General features: G+C 36.4%; 1 protein-coding gene across 1 annotated transcript; it reads right to left on the bottom strand.

The window, feature by feature from the left end:
• Positions 1 to 4,699: 4,699 nt before the first annotated feature.
• On the bottom strand, positions 4,700 to 19,241 carry LOC109108189 (heat shock 70 kDa protein 4-like). The gene is made up of 19 exons (XM_042747592.1): positions 18,930 to 19,241; positions 17,552 to 17,609; positions 17,324 to 17,464; positions 17,073 to 17,195; positions 16,117 to 16,216; positions 15,718 to 15,851; positions 12,375 to 12,619; positions 12,138 to 12,214; positions 11,896 to 12,047; positions 10,724 to 10,830; positions 10,509 to 10,642; positions 10,243 to 10,424; positions 9,590 to 9,682; positions 9,118 to 9,267; positions 7,201 to 7,326; positions 7,018 to 7,125; positions 6,818 to 6,937; positions 6,572 to 6,733; positions 4,700 to 5,609 (listed from the first exon to the last, which is right to left on the bottom strand). The coding sequence occupies exons 1-19, from the start codon at positions 19,034 to 19,036 to the stop codon at positions 5,412 to 5,414; spliced, it is 2,517 nt and encodes an 838-aa protein (XP_042603526.1). The 5' UTR covers positions 19,037 to 19,241; the 3' UTR covers positions 4,700 to 5,411.
• Between the last annotated feature and the right edge of the window lie 1,683 nt (positions 19,242 to 20,924).

Raw genomic sequence — 20,924 nt, 5'->3', positions numbered from 1 at the left:
CCTGTTAATAGAAATTAATTACTTTATGAATTTATAATTACAAAAGTTCCTATTTCAAATAAATGCAGTTTTTTAACTTCTATTTATCAAATTATCCTGAGAAAAAGGTTTCCACAAAATATTAAGCCATAAAAACATTATTAATAACGGAGCACCAATAATCATAGAATGATTTCTAAAGGATCATGTGACACTAAATACTGGAGCAATGATGCTGAAAACCTAACTTTGCATCACAGGAATAAATTACATTTTACAATATTTTCAAATAGAAAATAGTTATTTCAAATGCCAAAAATATTTCATAATATAACGGTTTTTACTGTATTTTTAATCAATTAAATGCAGCCTTGATGAGCAGGAGACTTTTTGTTTAAAATGCTTAAAAATCATGTTTGTTTAGTACTCTCTCTCTCTATATATATATATGTGTGTGTGTGTGTGTGTGTGTGTGTAAAATCTGAATTATCATCTAGTCTTTTTCCCCAGATGTTTCAAACCCTTCTGTGTATATGCATGTATAAAGGCCTTACCAAATGGGTGACAGAGGAAAGGATTTCTCTTCAGCAGGGTTTATTGATAACTCTGTGTAAAATAAAAGCATAAAAGCCTTTTGTATTGACTAAACCACAGCGCTAAAACATTTGTGTGAAATGCATCAGCCCCCACTGCATTAACAGCAGTTATGAATGATAAACAGCCATGACTTACCAAGAATGGAGGAGAGGTTTGGAGGCTGCTGCAGCGCTAGATCCTGTGCATGGCTGTGATCTAGAAGAGTTGAGTTCTTCACCGTGTTCATCATCACATCTTCACACAGTAACGCCGTCATGAGAGGCACACAAACAGCAGATCATGTTCAATGAAAGCACTAGAAAGTCAATACTGTATATAATGATTTGTACTGAGACACTGAAGCATAGGGTTTGAATATTTTTGAATGAAAGATCAAAAGGATAAACAATGCAGATTTATTTTCACAGCCGCCTTTGCTCATACTGTATACACACACATACATTATTATATCCTCAATATTCAGGAAGAATGTGACCGTGACAGTTTACAGGGTCACATCTGTCAAGTGTTCCATGTAAGAAATTACAGCATACAATGGCAACAAATTATACCATGATTATCAGCTCTGCGAAACTCCTCGATGGATGACAGCGTTGTGTCCGTGTGAGAAGCTGGAGAATCAACTTCCAAACATTCCAGCAAGAAGCTGGAAACACCAGAGGGCACCGTTATACCTGGTTAATAACACAGAACAGGTCTGCATAGGTCTGTGAGGAAATCTAAGCACTCAAAGCATTGAAAAGAGAGCCTCAAACCCACTCAAGGAGTCCTGGCTGAAGTCTTCGGAGGCACCGGCAGTCGACGAGCCCTGCTGAGAGCAGAGGAGAGTCTTTACTCTCTTACACATCATACGGCTGTCCGCAGACCCAGTGTGATCTCAGACTCACACACACAAACTCAGGAGTGATATCAGAGCGCTCGTACCTCAGCATGACCCCTCCAGCATCCCGAAATCAACGACTGGCCTTTCAGACATCTTCCACCAGCCTTTGCAACTCTGAAACTAAAGTGTGCAGAATATGGCTTCACAAAACACACACACAAAAAGAAAAGTAGTACATGCTGTGTTGCATGATAACGTTCCACAAGTTCGTGAAAGTTCTTCCGGGGAGATTCTGAAGTATGCATGTGATGGACACTTTACTATCCCATGATACACACACATTTATACTATATAAAACATACTTCGAGAAGCAATTGCTTATTCAAAATAAGTACTTAAGGGAGTATGTGATTTCAGGCACGGCATAAGTGTTTCAAAGCATAGTATGTAGAGTAAAGCTGTAATATTTCCAGTAGAGTTTTAAAGTGTAGAGACGTTCAGTGGGCATGCACGGATTCGGTTCAGGACCAGAAACACTAATAAAAACTACCAGTGTTGGGGAAAGTTACTGTTTTAATTAATGCATTACAACAGAGGTTCTCAAACTTTTTACACCAAGCACCACCTCAGAAAATATTTGGCTCAAGTACCACCATAACGACCAGCATTAAAATACAGCAGCGTAGTTGGCCTAATTATTCAGCTACAGCTCCGCGCAGTTTTACTCCTAATGAGAATATTTATTATTGTCGGCTACTTTAAATATTGTAAATACAGTTTGAACATTAACACCGCACTGTGCTTACATACAGGTAAATAAAAAACTTAATTAAATTAAATTGTACTGTATCTAAAAGTTTAATTAAAACTCTACTGTACTTAAATGTAAAGGTAAAAAAAAAGAAAGTACAGTACTTGATCAAAAGAATTAGCCACCTTGCAAACTTTTTAAAATTTATATTATTTTACAATTACATCATATTAAAACTTTTTAGTTTATATTTAATGCAGTGATTCCTCTGTGTACCTCTAGAGGGAGGTACCACACTTTAAGAATCAGTGCATTTTACAATATTGCATTCCTCCCTAAAAAGCAACTAACTGCATCCCTTCGTCACTTTTTATGGAAAGTATAATGCATTACATTACTTTTGTGTTACTTTTTCTCGTCTGGGCTGGGCTTACTTGTTCGTTTTTAATATAAAAAGTTATATTTTTGGAAAATGTAAAAGCGCTTTCACACCAAAAGCGTCTGGATGAAGGAAATATGAAGACACATCTGTAAGTAATGTGTGACTTTACTAGTTACTATTAAAAAAATAATAATAATCTGATTACGTCACTCAACACTGAAAACGACTACAAACATGGCGGACGCGCGCGAGACCGACTTTTTTGCTACAAACTCAAAAGTGTCTACGTTTTCTTCAAACAACAACAACAAAAAATAAATAATTTTAGGGCCTAGTGTAAGTATTCAAATTTGGACGCAAGCGTACAGCCCAGCTGAAGAAACGTCACGTCGCTCATTAATATTCATGAGCCGTTCACTGGCAACAGGTGTAACTTCTTTCCGAAAATACTCCCACCTGTCTTTGTTGAATCCATTTGCTTTTAACTCAGAAAGCTGGCGACCTCGTCGAGCGCTTCGACTGCGTTTAGCCCCGTGCCTTTGAAAATCTAGGGGTTAAAATATGACAATGATAACGAGTCGCTAATTAACGCAGAATTAGATGTGAAACGCTTCATACTGTGGGACGGGGCAGCTCTCATTGGCGTCACGTTGCGCGCGGTGTTTTTTCCACTTGACGCTTTCCTAACAATCATAACGTTACTTGAGGAACCGAATCATTGCCCTGCGATCGCACAAACAAACCCAACTGACACCTCACGTGCTGCCGCCGTTAAAGTGGGCGTGGTCAACTAATTAAATAGATGAGCGCTTGAGGAACGTAACTAGGCAACGCCTACATATTTAGAATCAGAGTAACAAAAGCGTTTAATATCTGTTATTATATTACAGGAGTAACTTTTTTTTTTTTACAGTGCCTGCTACATTTTATTATTATTTATTTATTATTAAACTTAAATGTGCTTCTTTTTGATTGGATGAATTTTTATTACGCTACCTATTATTATTATCTATTATTATTGTTAATTTAATTTTAATTTAATTTTTATTATGCCTAAAAACTTATCTTGCAAACTGTAAGCCCAGTATGGAGTTACATCTGTGCCTTTTGTATTTAACACATACCGAGCTTGAGAAAATTTTTTTTTTTATAGTAATTACAAAATAAAAGTTTGCAAATTAAAAAAGTCAATAATAATTGATAACAAAACTCTGTCAAAAATATTTTAGACCTGCAAAAAAAAATGACAGCAGAACACAAACAAACCCAGGGCTGCTCTTCAGCTTCAGCTTACACTGTGTGATGTCATGTGTAACACATTTTATGATGTTGATTCCAAAAAACAAATATACTTTCTCTTTGTTTTTTTTATATCAATGTTACGTTTAATAATGTTTAAAACAAGTCAGATAAAAAAGTAATCTAAAAAGTAGTCAGAATACATGACTTAAAATGAGAAACTCATTACGTTACTAACTACATTTTTCATCATATAATCTGTAATCAGTAACATTCTGTACAATTTGTAAGTAATCTACCCAGCACTGATCTTCAAAAACACAAGCATTTTCTTTCATCTCAAGTCATTTTTATATTTCAATACGCTTTATCAAGCAATATGCAAGCTTTCAGAATATGGAATACTATTTTTTGAAATCCCTTCTGAACAGTAATGATCTGATTGTTAAAATGCCACATTTACAAGCTTTAGAAGTGTTTAATTCTGGGTTTGTGGAAGTCTATTCAGCAACTTGATACACATCAGACAAACTAACGGATTACTGAAGGGCGGGGTCTCGGTTCCATCCGTTGGTTGTTGATTGGATGTTGAGATGTGGGTGTGGCACTCAAACGTGCAGAGGGCGGGGTTTCTACATTGTATTGGCCTCTGGTCACCTTTCTATCAGTTCTAGATACTGGTCACTGAAACACAGTTTCATAGTGCAGAACAGACCTTTTACTGTCAGACTTCTGATAATTTAATACACAGACATTGACAGTACACTGTATATTTGACTGCTTATGATGCATACTTTTGGACTGGGTAGTAATTTTTATAATGTATATACCTGTTGACATTTCATGCATTTAATCCTATCTTTTTTTTTTTTTCTTTTTTCAGATGCGATGTTCAGAATACCTGATGATTCCAATAAATTGTTCCGACTATATACCAAAATGAATTTATTCTCATAATTCTCATCATTTGTGACTGGAATGGACACCAAATTAGTCTCCATCATTCAAACAGGCTGCAGAGTAGAAAAGGAAAACAAACAAACAGGGCAAACACACAGAATGACGCACCTTTCACAACGAAATGCTGCGCAACAGTAACTCATCTCTACTTGGACACACAGTGCAGCTCATGCCTCTGCCTCCAGAAAATGTTCAGTGCTTCTTCACCAAGATCTGGTAGTTAGAAACTTCACTTGTGAAGTTAGTCTGTGCAACAAATCTTCAATGCTAATAAACTCCCCAAACAGTAGATCAGAACAGAAACGTGTTATCCGCACTAAACCAGTCCGTCCCACTTGGTGATCACGCCCGCCTTCTTTTCAGGAAACTGGAACTGTGGATATTTAAAAAATAAATAAATAAAAAAAGCGACAGACAGGTTCTCGTCCAATACCTATAACATGTTTTTTCCTGTTTGAAGAAACAAAGGGAGATTGGATCTCTATGTATCCTGTTTTAAACAGCAAGAAAGAAAGACAGAAAGAAAAAGAAACATGCCACCGACAGCAAGAGAACCGAACTGGCAGCCTGCTTCACCAAAATCAGTGTTTTTTGTTTTTTCTTGTTTCTGAATCCAAACTCAGAGGCATATAAGAGGCGTGAGAGAGGCTTGTGTGGACGCAGCACATAGCCGAATGAACTTAATCGATGTCCATTTCGGGAAGCTTGGCCTCTGTGTTTTCTGGGGCGGCTTGGCCCTTCTCTGGGTTGCCCGTCTGGGCCTCTGTACCCTCCTGTCCGTTCACAGGGCCGTTCTGTTCGGCCGGCGTCTCCTCCTTGGGAGGCTCCACTTTGGGCTTGGGTTTAGTGACGATGTGATTGCAAGCAGAATACAGCTCCTGTGTAATGAAGACGACACACAGTCAGAAGATTCAGTTCTCAAGAGGACATATATGTGACCCTGGAGCACAAAACCAGTCTTGAGTGTCAAAAAACTGACAATATTTGGTTGATACACAACTATTTGAAAATCTGGAATCTGAGGGTGCAAAAAAATCTAAATACTGAGAAAATCATCTTTAAAGTTGTCCAAATGAAGTTCTTAGCAATGCATATTACTCAAGTTGTAAGTTTTAATATATTTACAGTAGGAAATTTACTCAAAATATCTTCATGGAACATGATCTTTACTTAACATCCTAATGATTTTTAGCATAAAAGAAATAGATAATTTTGACCCATATAATGTATTTTTAGCTGTTGCTACAAATATACCCCAGAGACTTAAGACTGCTTTTGTGCTCCAGGGACACAAATCTGCTAAGGGGTAATAATGAAACAAGTTTTAAAGTGTTTTTTCAATATGATTTACAGCAGGATCTGCATATTCATGGGTTTAAATAAAAGCTTTTTGTTTATAAGAGATAATAAAAACAACTTGTGCATCAAAACAGCTCATTTCCAGGCAAGAAATGTACTTAATTTACAAAAGTTAACGAGTTTCAACAGTAAATGTTACATTTTTGAAAAGCCAAACACATCAGTCTCTTAAAGTAAGTGTAATGAACTACACAAAAAGCATTTTGAACACACATTCTACGATTCTCCCGTCCTTAATTTGAATATTTTAAATTTTTTTATTTTTTTCTGTTATTTTTTTTTTTTTTTTATGTGTGTTGTTGTTGTGATTAGTTGCAGTCGTCTGATCTGGAACTTGACGGGTCATTTTTATAAAATGTAGTTTGATCAGTCTCTCCTCACGATCTTCAAAGTTTGATCAAATTATTTAACTTTTACATGATGTTATATTTAACTAGCCCTTCGCAGGTGTTGATTATTAAAACACTGGTGAGGATGGTACCTTTGTTTTGGCCTGAATCTCTTGGGCTTTAACCACAGGGTCCTGGCTGAGACTCTGTTTGCTCTGCAGATTCATATTGTTGTTCATCCAGGTCATGGTTTCATTCACCTGCTTTTCCACCTTCGTCATCTCCAGCTCATCCAAATGATCATACAGCTCATCCTGAGATAAGAGATAGCAGAAGTGTGATTCATCCAATCTGGAATGTATATATAAACGCTATATAAATAAATGTGCCTTGACTACCTTGGCCTTATAAGCCTCGACGACCTTCATGTACTGCTGGATTTGCCGTCCGAGCTCATCCAGAGCTTTTGGCCGCTCCTCTGCCTCCATGTATCGGTTTAGAATCGGCTCTCCAAGTTTCTATGAGCAAACGATATCGGTTCATTTTTTTATTCTTTTTAATGGGCAACAGTTTCAAATTTCAAATTTCTATCATCTACCTTCAACTCGGCCAGTTTATCGATGTACACTTGCTTCTGCTGGTCCTCTCCTTCTTCATACAACCAGTTTTCAGTGTCCTCCAGCTTCAGGGAGAAAGAATCCCGATCCTGCATCGAAAGACACTGCTTGATGAAAACCATCACTTTAGAAGCACAGCTATCTTTACGAATGTAGACACTCACAGCCTCGCTGACAAAGTTCTCCAGCACTCCGTGCAGTTTGTCTCTCATTTCATAAACATATTCCTCCACGTAGTTCTTGGCATCGTTTCTTTCTTTCTCCAGCTTATCCTGCATGATCATCTTCCCCTACAGCCAAGAAAACACAACGTCAGAAACCAACTCTAGAAAAGACACCTGCACCTTTTAGAAGTGTTCAAATGTTTTTTTCATAAACTCACTGCAGTTCTTACATTAAGCACAGTTTGGGAAACTGTAGTGTTATGTAATGTTTAATGCATTTTATGATGTTGATATAAAAAAATGGAAAACAGAAAATATATAATAAATGACAATTTGCTTGTGTCTATTAAAGACTATTCAAATCATCATCAATTACATTCATAAAAAGCCTTTTCAACCACACTGTCTTACAATCATTCAAATAATCACAGTATTACTGGGATAAAGGTTTATAGTTGGCATATAAATAGTTTTATTTTTTCCTAAATTCCGTTTGTATTTTTTTGGATTCATTTTTTTCCGTTTTAATTTTTCTTGACTCCTTTTTAATAGTTAAATTAAAATGTATTAATCAAAAAGCATGTCTAATTAATTAAAATAATGAAACATTCATTTTCACATCAGTTTATTAAAAGTTTAACAAAACTTACCTTTAAGGCCCTATTGAAATGTTTTACTTTTTTCTCACCATATTTTTTTATTGTTACCAAATTCTGTTTTAGCATGTCTAATTATTTTAATGCATAAAACAACTTAATTTATTCATTTCTTTCTTAAAGAAGACAAAGTAAAATTCTGTGTTGTCTATTTAAATTTTTCTGGTTATCAAATGAAGGCTTAAAACGTTTATTTTATTTATCTTTTAATTATTGAAAATTAAGTAAACTTTATTTTTTGGCAAACAAAGGGGATTTAATTTTAAAATTAAAACATGGAAGAAATGTTGTGTGATTATTCCTTAAAAAATAATCTGTTTCATTTTAGTAGTAGTAGTAGTAGGATATGTACATTCTACTGAAAAATAGTAATAGGCACAATGTCTTCAAATCAAACCGGACTTTTATTTTGAAGGGTTGCCGTGAATACCTTTACAGTTCTGTGTATGTGATATGATGCTAGTTTTACTCAAATCAAACGGTCAAATCCTCATGAAGTGACTCTCAGAGCAATTCTGGAGATGTTCTTCATGTGTTTACGTCCTCCTTTAGTGAGACGGCAGACGCTTCCATATGTGTGTAATAAACAAAACCGCACGTCTGCGTCATTCATTAACAGAGACACACAGATCATGCAGGATTCATATTTAAATCTTCTTTTGCGGCTTAATATTTACAGATACTAGTCCATATCACAATTTGATTTAAGTGTAATGACCTACTTTTTATTAATTCATTAAAAATTTGACAAATTCCGTGACATTCTGCTTTTTATTGTTTATTTAGTTTTTTTGGTTTTTTTGTGTCTTTTTTCTCTACTTAGAAGAGATTATAGGATACTGTGTGGTCATTTGTTTCTGTTGTAACCATCAAAATAGAGCAAATCACCTTTTGAAAGTATTTGGGACTTGTGTTGATTACATCATTTCACTACTTGATTGCAACAATTGGCTGTCAAAAAAAAATGATTTGTCATTGAATCATTTATTCTAGAAATTTGTTCAAAAGGCTGATTCATCCAGTATTTGAGTGAATCATTCACTTTCTTCTTAAATATTGTCTTCAACATTTAATAGACTGCAGCAATTAATAAATTACACATTATTTTGTTTAGCTCAGAAACGTGGGAGAATCGTGATCCCCGTTTTAAAACAAAAAAAAAAGTGATTCTCAGTTGATCCTGAATTGTGCAGCTGTAGCTTCTCCTACAGAACACTAATCAGAGAAGCTGATCGCTGTGGTGTGGTTTATCGTGATGTACCTCGTTCTCCACGAACAGATTGAGCGCTTCAGTGGCCAGCTGCCAGTGCAGGCTGTTCTCGATGGGCAGATCCACCGTCTTCGTCTTCACTTTGGCTTTCTTGGCTTGTGGTTCATTCTTCTTCTCCTCCTGTTTGTTGTCTTCTGAAGTCTAAAAGTAGTCACAGAGAATTAGCCCTTTTTCCATTGCAAACATTAGGTGTTGTGGAGAAGTGGTGGGTTTCAAGGAGGTGAAATACTCTCATATCTTTGTCTTCGATGTCAAATTGTGTCCAATATGACTATGTTTTACCATTAAACAGGTGAAGTGATGCAGTAATCCAATGCACCATATCTCTGTTTACTCAATAGCATGACTCTATTTTTAGATGCACAACAAGCAGGCTGCAGTTGGAAATGCATGCTTTTAAATACATTTGTATTTTGCTGAAATGTTGTATATCTGGTGTTGGTGTGCAAGTGTTTTCACACACCTCCATGTCTTCAGTGTCTGATTTCTTTTCTGCATGTTCTTTCTGATCATCACCTTGAGCCTTCTGTGCTTCTTGATCCACTTGCATCTTGTTCTTTAAGGAGCAAATATAATCAATGTTCACAGGGTCTTTGGTCACAAACACACTCAAAACTCATCGTTTAGCATGTGTACGGAGCAAAAAGTAGCTGCTACCAATTTTGAATGATTTTAGAAACTTGTTTTTGCATCTCACAAGCGTAAATGCATGCAGGCTTATTTACACCACAGAATAAAAAGTAAATAAAAACGGCAATTGCAACTTTTTAGGCTCACAATTCCGACCTTTTTCCCCTCACACTTCTGAATTCAAAGAAAGAAAGAAAAACTGCATTTGAAATTTTGAGGAAAGAAATCTAAATTGTGAGAGAAATTTGCAATCAACTCTTCCAGATACACTTTGGCTATTCAGTATTCATTTCAGAAGTGACTCCTGTATTCTGTACACACACAGAACAACAGTAAAAGGGATTCACTTCCACATTTACATTTATAATAAGGCTCTCAAAACAAGTAAAATCTAGTTTTTTTTTTTTTTTTTTTAAACCAACTGCTCTGTGCTCAATGGATCCCCTGATGTCATGGGATACACAAAACCATTAGGGATGACCTTACCTCATCCTCTTTGGCTGGAGTGTCTGTCTCCATGGGTTCCTCTCCTTCTGCAGATTTCACAACCTCCACCAGGGAGGCGCCGGACACACTGAAGACCCCGTGCACATTCACACGCACCTTCACCTTCACCTTGGAGCTCTCGCCAGATGGCTGCGGCACCACCTTCAGGATGTTAAACTGGCCTGTGGACAGTTATGTTAATATAAAATGCAATGTTTGTGTGCTAAATTCCAATTAAGCAAAGCAAAGAAGCATTCCCAACATACCTATGGTAGGATCAGGATACGGCAGCTCTTTGGGATTACTATAGTAGGCCTCCAAAGAGAAAGGCTCCCTCCGGTAGAAAGTCAACACTTTAGAGAAGGGTGCGGCATGGTTCTTCGGGAAAACTTCGCAATCACTGCAGAGCAAGATATAATGTGACTATTAAGAGAGTGAACTAAGAGAGTTAATCATGACACACAGAGAACCAAGAACGCACCTGATGCCTTCGTCAGCCGCTGAGGTCCACTTCAGAGAGATGGGGTAGGGAACCACGTCTGTGATGGAGAACTCGCGCACTTTGAAGGCGGGTGACAGGATTGCACACTGAGGAACAATAAAGATTTGTTTGCAACACTAAGAAACACTGTAGGCTGTTATTGTGAGAAGCAGCAGAAAAATGAGCTCTGTATGCAAAACAATATGAAAAAAAACTGCTGGTACACATTATCACAGGAAGTCACTATTATCACAACTCTGTGGTTACAGAGTCACACATTTGGTAGATTAGGGCCCTGTGAAATCAGTTTTATTTTTAACAAAATACAGTTTTTTTCCGTTTTGATTTTTCTGGATTCCGTAATAAGGAGCAATAAATAAATACTTAAACTAAGAAATGACATTTATTTATTATGACTGATTTTATTAGGCAAGAATTCCAATTATACAATATAGCAAATATAATGTAAAAATATATAAATTAAATTGCTTCAGTTGCTATACATTGTGATTACGGTCTTTTAATTAAATTAAAGGGGTCAAATGATGTCAAACATTATTTTGTGTATTTGGTGTAATGCAATTTGTTTATGCAGTTTAAGGTCCAATAAACATTATTTTCCACATACTGTACATTATTGTTGCTTCTCTCTGCCCGGCCTTCTGAAACGCGTTGATTTTTACAAAGAAAAGTGAGGTGTGCTCTGATTAGCCAGCTATCCAGTGCGTTGTGATTGGCCGAATACTTCCAGCATGTGACAGAAATGTTACACTTCTTACCATATTTGGAAACACACAGCGTCTTCACGACATGACGACAATACTACAGCGAGAATAAAAGTTACGCCTTCTTTCTTTGCATAAACATTTGTGCGATGTTATGCAAATCTTCCCACACAGTGACGAAGACATGTGGAGGTGTGTTTAAACGAGGCGTTTTAGGAAGGCATGGATGAGTCTTAACTTTCAGAAAGAATATCTCTTTGGGTTTAAGACTTTAATCTTTACAACTTTATGGATCTTATATATGCACAAACAGCTTGAAACACCAAAGACAAAGGAAACAACCCTTTTAAATAGTGTGATAGATATCCACTTTATATCAGCCATGGGCCACCCTGCTCTCTAAAATATCAGCATTTGCCATTAATAAGTTAATGTCCAAGAACTAACCTGCAGTGCACATCCTCTGGCCACAGCCTCGTCGGCGTTCAACGTCGTGCTCAGCTCCTTTCCGAAATATTTGCTGATTCTCTCTTTGATGGCTGGAATCCTGGAGGCGCCACCTATGATCTCCACTGCATAGATGTCGTCTTTCTTCAGCCCTGGTTATAGGAGGGGAAAACCACCACCACTGTTGCATCACTGTTTGACGGGAAAGACACGCTGCTAGAAGCACGAGCGCTTGTACTCACTGGTCTGTTCCATGATGCTGCGCAGCGGAGCCTCCACCTTGTCCAGCAGATCTGCACAGGACTCCTCAAACTTGGCTCTGGAACAAGAGAGTCATCAAGATATTATTAGACGTGGTATTTTAACGAATCAACCCGCTGACATCATAACACACAAACACTTCCCCATCACGGCTCAGTGCCTAATTCACACCGCTGACATCGAGCGCCCGGTTTAGCTGTTGGCATGCGGTCACTCACCTGTTGAATGTGCCCGAGACGTCGATGTCATTCATGAAGCATTCGATGTTGAGCGGCAGGTCCGAGGAGTTGGCGCTCATGAGTTTCTTCAGTTTCTCACACTCCTGGTAGAGCCGCACCAGAGCGCGGGGCTTCGAGCGCACGTCCAGCTTGTACTTCTGCGCAAATTCCTCACAGAAGTGCTTGACCAGCACCTCGTCGAAGTCTTTACCGCCCAGCTCGGGGTCAAACGCAGAACCCAGAACCTACGTTAATCAGCCAACAGAAGCATTGAGGGACAAACTGTTGCTATCCAATAGAATCATGTACAAAACTTTGCATTTTAAAAACAGTTTCTTAAAGGGTTAGTTCACCCCAAAATGAAAATTCTGTCATTAATTGCTCACCCTCGTGTCGTTCCAAACCTGTAAGACCTTCGTTCATCTTCAGAACACGAATTAAGATTTTGTTGATGAATTTTAAGAGCTCTCTGACCCTCCATAGACAGCAACGCAACTACAAATTGTTTCAAGGTCCAAAAACTTAGTAAATACATCGATAAAACAGTCCATGTGACTACAACTACAATTTTGCGAAGCTACGAGAAGACACTTTGTGTGCAAAGAAAACTAAAATAATGACTTTCTTCAACTATTCTTCTCCCCTGAGTTACTGTCTTCCACCATTTTTGAGAGTATCACAACGCATACGCACACTTTCCCCTAAGCGTAAACAACGCTGATTACGTAAATTTCACTGTTGGGTACTCTTCAAAAACGGGGGAGAAGAATTGTTGAAGGAAGTCGTTATTTTTGTTTTCTTTGCACACAAAGACGTATTGTCATAGCTTCACAAAAGTGAAGTTGAGCTACTGATATCTGTTTTATCGATGTCCTTACTACGTTTCTGTGTCTGGGAATATTTCAGTTGCATTACTGTCTATGGGAGAGTCAAAAAGCTATCAAATGTCTTAAAAAATATCTTAATTTGTGTTCAGAAGATGAACGAAGGTCTTGCGGGTTTGGAACAAAATGAGGGTGAGTAATTAATGACAGAATTTCCATTTTGGGTGAACTAACCCTTTAAGCTTAAATGGTTTTGACTTAACAGCTCATCTTAAGAAAAGAAAACTCATGGCACTGGACAAAAGACATGCATGTGTACAGTAGCTATGTTTCCATCCACCTATTTTTATGTGCATTTTGAAATATCGCATAAAAAAAAAACGGAAACTCTGGCATCTTGGAAACTCGAGATGCCCATAAATTCTGAAAATGCGCATTTAAAGAATGATAAATAAAATAACGTGACTAACCCGTGGACCAATCTCACTGCACAGAATCTGAAACGTTGTTTTGGTCGTTCTGCAATGCCTGAGCAAAGTCTCAAAGTAGGCCTATTTCTGTATAACTGTCTTACACGACTCTGATATTTAGTGCCAGTTTATCAGGAAGTGACGATTTTGTTTTCTTTGGCTCGTTGGTTATTCGCAAATGTTTTATGCGATGTTCCAGTTTTGCGCATAAGTTAAATTCACATTTCTGAATGGAAACATAGCTAGTGGCCAACAATCTGGAGTGCAACTGTTTCATAATTGTTTATGAAATGTATTGTTGAATTTGTTACAAAATCAGTGCTTTAACCCTTGGGTTTTCCTAATTTAGTTCACTTGCGATCCTTCGCGGTCAAAACAGACTGAAGACAATAAGTGTAACTTTTTTTCCCCTCATGAAATGAATGGAACTATATTTTGTCTCAAATATATTAATTATTTAATATTTTAAGGGATTTAATGATGCTAGAAAAAAAAAAAAAAGAAAAAAAAAGAAAAAAAAATTTAAATAAGCATGTCTCTAAATAAAAATCTAAACATTAGAAAAAAAATATTTTCTCAATAGTGTTTAGAAAGTTATCCATAATACAGTCGAGATGCCTGTGTAGTCCAGTATTTAAACACACACACATATATGTAATCTATGCATATGTAAATGTAATATCTAAATTCACATTATTTTTGTATCATATATATATATCATTATATTTTGTTAATGTTTATAAGCTTTATTTATATAGACCCCTTAAAAGTTTGTAAACATTGCAATGTCTTTGGGTGGGCGGGGCTTAGATGGAGGCAAAAAGAGGAATGCGGACGCAATGTAGACAAGCGTAAACTAGCACGTTTTAGGAGGGATTTATTAAACATGGATGCAGAAGAAGGTTCGGAACTGTCCGAATATGTACAGTCACTGACTCTGCGGGACCGTGACAAAAAAAAATATAATAATGAAAAAAGTGGGAGTTAGCATACATTTATCAATTAATTCAGTTGATCACTCAGTTCACTGACCAAACTGGTTTATCTGACCAAAATATAATGACGAGTGGATAACATTACAGTAGCCTAATTTATTTATTTATTTATTTTTAGCTAAGCCTGGTGTAGTTCTTGTATCTTGTTCTCATTGGAAACATTTTAACCAGGTTTTGGATATTTCCTAGACAACATATGAATTACTTTCGGGTGGTATGTTTGTTTAACATTTAAGCTAGCTAGTGCGCTGAAGGTTGGCAACTTTTCACCTATAAAACAGAAACTTGCTGATTTGTACTAGATAAAACCAACACAGCAGTACATATGCATAGATTATTTTACCTAATATGAAGTGTGCTCTGCAAACACGAGCATTATTTATGATCGTCTCTGTCTAGTCTGTACGCCGTATTGCATTCAACCACAATTGTCTTCTTGATTTCTGTGAAGGAATGTCGGCCGGGATCCGGTGAAACTTTAGTTTTGAACCAAAAGTGCTGTTCCTTTTATTCTGCCAGCCAAAAACACAACAAGACGACATTTTAAAGTCAAAACCTCAGACTTTTAGCGCGCCTGCTATGAGTTCTTCCTTATGTTTTGCCTCCAGCTAGAGCGGTGACGTCACAGTGACGTAGGCGATTAAGGGGTCTATACTTACTGTTTTTATTTTAATGTTAGTACAATTTTGTAATTTTGTTATGTGCTTTTGTAATTTTTATTGGCTTTTGTTTATTTAAATATTACTATTTATGTTTATTTCAGTTACTAATTTTAATGCTTCAACTTAAACTTAAATAAGTAAATTAATTAATTAATTAAAATAAATAAATTAATTAAATAAATAAAATCAGTTTAGGCAACAAACTGAAATATGTTTCTCATCTAATATTTTCTATTTTATTGTAGGTTTATTTCAATTACCAAACATGTTGTAATAGTTTTAGATTTAGTTAACAATAATAAGCTAACCCTGCCCTGAATATTAATATTTTAACAGTTAAGAAAAGGTGCAATAATGTGCATAAAAATAGTATGCAGAGAGAAAAGCCTCACCTTCAGCTTGCCCTTGTTAAAGGCACACACAGAGACCTGGTAAGCAGCGTGACCAACATCCACGAACACCACAATCCTGGGCTTCTCCTCCGGAGCAGGCAGGTCCTGTTTGTAGATCCCATACGCCAGTGCAACTACAATTACAGTTAACACGTGAACACATTAAACTCTTCATATGGAAACACTTATTTGCTTGTATTTTTGCCGTTTTGGAGGCCCAACGCTGTGCAATCCATATCTGTTTTGTTGGAAAAGTAAAAGCTCAAATATTCAGCACATCTTTTTCTTTGTGTTCGGTCTGGCATGACATGAAAGTGAGAATATGACGTGACAGGTCTGGCATAAACAATGATGGGAGTTTCATTTTTGTGTGAAGTAAATCCATCGTAAGTATTTCACCTGCTGTGGTGTCATTCATGAGTCTGAGGCAGTTTAGGCCTGCGATCTGTGCAGCATCCATGACTGACCGTCTCTCAGCATCAGTATAGAAGCTGGGAACCTGTGCAAGAGCACGAGAACAACAAAAAAACAATAACTACTCACATTCATTACACAGTAACTACAACAGCTAAACACTAAACGTGAACAATAAAGCAATATTCTGAAAATAGCATCGGTGATGTTACTCGGACTAACAAAAGAGAAGAACAAACAGCAAGAGTCAAATAAAGAAAGAAATGCTCAATTTAAAATCCAAAAAAAAAAAATGCTGATGTAAGGTGAAGGTAATGACATTTGCCACAAATTAAGTCAAATGTATTCAAAGCACCTTTATATATAATCATAATGTTATTACATATACTATCTTTATATATTCACACCTTACAGTCGCATCTAGCAGATTAAAGTTATGAGCAATCGAGCATTGAGATTTGCTAGTATATATATCATCATTTATGTGAGTATGGATGTAAAATTACATTTTTGAGAATTTATATATATATGCATTTATGTGTATCTATCTATATCTATTTATTTATTTATTTATTTATTTATATGTACACATGCATTGCTTCACAAAAGTGTACTGCATGCACACAGTACAATAGTATTATATACTGTATGTCTTATTTTAATATATGGGCAATAATAAATTTTACATTTCTGAGAATAAAACAATCCAGAATTTTCAAAATCTGCCAATAGTCCTAGAGTTTCAGTAAACCCAGTTTACACCATACGATTACTTTCGGTATTTGGAAATAAAATCTGCCTTTTCCCAAGTGCAATCATGCATATAATATATGATGAGGTTACTGACGGCCTCATATATCACAGCTACTACTGAAGATGAGCACACGGGATTATGCAGTTCTAGTGGATATTTCAAGTATACTTAGAGAGAACAGGCGTACAGAGATGACGCAGTCTGCCACGGGTTTCTTGAGCGCAGCTTCAGCGGTCTCCTTCAGTTTGGACAGCAGCATGGCAGTGACCTGCTCAATGCTGAACACCTTCTCCTCCTCCATATACATGACCTGCGGAGACGGACAGCAGAAAGCACGGTGAAATAGCCACATCTGAATCACACAACGGAACGGAGCAGCTGTTGAAACACGCACGTGACGACTATTTGTCCCGATCACTGCGGTTTAATCAGTCTTACCTTGATACCAGTGCTTCCAGTCGGCATCTGAGCGAGATCGAAGACCAGGCTGGACTTTGCCGCCTGAACATACGGGTCACTAAACGGCCTGCCATGGAATCGCTTAAAACCCTGCACGGTGTTCTTGCAGTTTGTGACCACTTGATACGAGAACAGAAATTACCGTTACAACTTCTCCCAATCCACGCAATGCGTTTTCTCACTTATTTCAAATAAATAACCATTTACCTGGCTTTTGGCGGCTGCCCCTATCGATCGATTACGAGGACCGAATGACACGAATGACCTGAAAAGGACACATCAACATCAATAAACATCAATTTAAAATGATCTCATTATGCGTGAAACTTTAACTTCATGCTCCTTAAAAGAATCGCTCACCACAAAATCTGAAATTGCTGAAAGTTTACACACTCTCAGGCCATCCAAGATGTAGATGAGTTTGTCTCTTCATCAGATTTGGAGAAACGTAGCATTGCATTACTTGCTCACCAGTGAATGCTCTGCAGTGAATGGGTGCCGTCAGAACGAGAGTCCAAACAGCTGATAAAAACATCACAATAATCCACACCCGTCCAGTCCATCAGTTAATGTACTGTGTATTAAAAATCTGCATTTTTGCAAAAAAACAAATCCATCATTTAGGCGTTTTAACTTTAAACCATTGCACCAAAATCCCATAATCAATAAAAAAGCTTAAACTGTTTTTGCATGCAAACGGTGCTTAATCTTTGCATATTTCTCTCCTGATTCAGACAAGACAACTTTGTCACTCCAGGAAGCAGTTTTATTGATTATGGACTTGTATGTTGAAGTTATACGTGTTTTAATGATTAATTTGTTTTTTTTTAAATCATGCAGATTTTCACTTCTCAAGACATTATCTGATGAACTGAAGTCTTGTGGATTATTGTGATGTTTTAATCAGCTGTTTGGACTCTCAATCTGACGGCACCCATTCACTGCAGAGGTGAGCAAAGTGATGCAATGCTACATTTCTCCAAACCTGTCCCCTTGAAGAAACAAACTCATTACATCTCGGATGGCTTTCCATTAATTCCTATTATCTCGAGACATTTCCTTGGCGCATCAGAAACTATCATTTAATATCAGTTTATATTTTAAATAACATGATAAAAGTCATGTTAATGCTTAAACGATACACTTAAGAAGAAATGTCATTCGGAGTAATGTGTATCGGGTTTCCGAGCGGTCTTATTAAAATGTGCTAGAATGTTCCTGCGGCCGGCGTCGTGACGTCACACCACGCTGTCGCGAGCAGCTAACCGCTCTCCCTCAATGAAAAACCGCTGCCAAATATACTCTCTAAATAACTATTCATCATCCTAATCGAGCCTGCACACCACAGCATCGTAATTACAGGCAATATTAATCTTATACCACGGCAAGGGGAGCATGTCTTCACTAGTTTTACATTATTTAGATCAAATCAAATGACTTGGTGATGGAAGAAACACGCTCTGTTCACGCTCACGCTTCTTAGTTTCGTGAATGGATTGTGACAGGTCAATTTTACAATACATACAGCCGCTACAAAGAGTAACTAGAGTGTAAAGCTGAATTAAAGTAACGTTATTTGACTTACGGTGTACACCGGTCGCTGTATTCGTTCGCCACGGTCTCTATTCCACCGGCCCGGGCCACAGCAACATAACAGCTCTGGAAGCCCACATCGAATCCCACCACTGACATCTTCACGATTACAGTCCGGCTAAAATACTCAATACTAGCGAGAAGTGTCCTTTAAAAAATATAGCAGTCACGGAGAAGCGCGGTCGTGTTTGTTATTCCTAAAAGTCGTGTTTAACTCGATGTCATAGCTCTCGGTTGTCCATTGACGGAGTCGACGCAGACCGGTTGACTGCTACACGCGACGGTTAAAAGCTGGAGTTCACGCGCAAGTCAACGGTTTTATCGCGAGACTTCGGGAGTTCTAGATGGCTCTGGAGCTTTCCGTGAATGACGGAGCCATGACGACAAATCCAACCAATCAAAAAAGAGTTTGTGATTGATTTTGTTACTTTATTTATTTATTATTATTATTTATTTTTATTTATTTTTTTATTAGGAGTGCAGAAACATACTACATAGGGTGAACACAAAATACAACAACAACAATAGAACAGCAATGATAGTAACACCAATGAAAAAAAAGCAGAAATGACAAATGAGTGATAGAAGTATTTAAATAGTAATGGCATGTATAGTAATAATGATAATAATATTTTGTGATGACGGCAACAGTAGTAACAGTAATAATAACAACAGTAGTGATACTAAAGATGGTGCTGATAATAAGTTGTGTTGATGGAAATAGTAATATCAGTAATAATAATAGATAACATTGAGGATAATAATAATAACAGTAGTGATACTAATACTAAAGATGGTGATGATAATATTTTGTGTTGACAGGAATAGTAATATCAATAATAATAATATTTATATCAATAATAATAGTAACAGCAATAACCGTAATAATAATAATAACAATAGTAATACTAAATATGGTGATGATGATAATATTTTGTATTGACAGCAATAGTAATATCAATAATAATATAATAACTTTGTTAACAACAACAATAATAATAATAACAATAGTAATGCTGAAGATAGCGATGATGATAATATTTTGTGATGACGGCAACAGAAATATCAATAATAATAACAGAAATTATGATAATAATAATAATAATGATGATAAAATGACAATAATAATAGTAGTAATGAAATAATGACATATACCTCTCCTAGTTTCTGTGTCAGTGTTTTTTTTTTTGTTTGTTTTTGATTTATTTTTTTATTGATTATTTTGATTTTGTGTACTCTTAATTTTCTTTGTTTTGGAAAGATGTGTCATATTGTTAATACTGATAAAGAGTTTAATCTTATAAACACCACAAAACCAGTCATAAGAGTCCATTTTTAAAAAACTGAGATTTATACATCATATAAAAGCTGAATAAATAATATTTCCATTGATGTATGGTTTGTTAGGAGGACAATATTTGTCTGAGATAAAACTATTTGAAAATCTGGAATCTGAGGGAGCGAAAAAATCTAAATATTGAGAAAATCATCTTTAAAGTTGTTCAAATGAAGTTCTTAGCAATGCATATTACTAATCAAAAATTAAGTTATGATATATTTACAGTAGGAAATTTACAAAATATCTTCATGGAACATGATCTTTACTTAATATCCTAATGATTTTTGGCATAAAAGAAAAATAGATAATTTTGACCCATACAATGTATTTTTGGCTATTGCTACAATTATACCCCAGAGACTTAAGACTGCTTTTGTGCTCCAGGGTCTTAAATCATAAGTGTAAATTCTCCAATAAGCCACATTTTAAGGTGTTTTCTTTTTTTAGAGAGTCGCAACAATAGTTTGAAATGCTCTGTTTATCAGAAAATGCACTTGTTGTGCCTTTTTCAGTATTCCCCTTAAAAAGTATTACTTTGTATTTATTTATTAATCCCCCCCCCCCCCCCCCCCCGTCTGTTATCTTTGTTCTTTGTTATACTTCTTAATGTTCTGTTACAATGTGTTATTTCATTGGTTAATTAATAAA

Source organism: Cyprinus carpio, chromosome B21 (genome assembly GCF_018340385.1).
Source record: "Cyprinus carpio isolate SPL01 chromosome B21, ASM1834038v1, whole genome shotgun sequence".
NCBI classification, from domain to species: Eukaryota; Metazoa; Chordata; class Actinopteri; order Cypriniformes; family Cyprinidae; genus Cyprinus; species Cyprinus carpio.
Note: the sequence above shows the minus strand (reverse complement) of the source record. Positions and strands in the feature narration are given on the sequence as shown.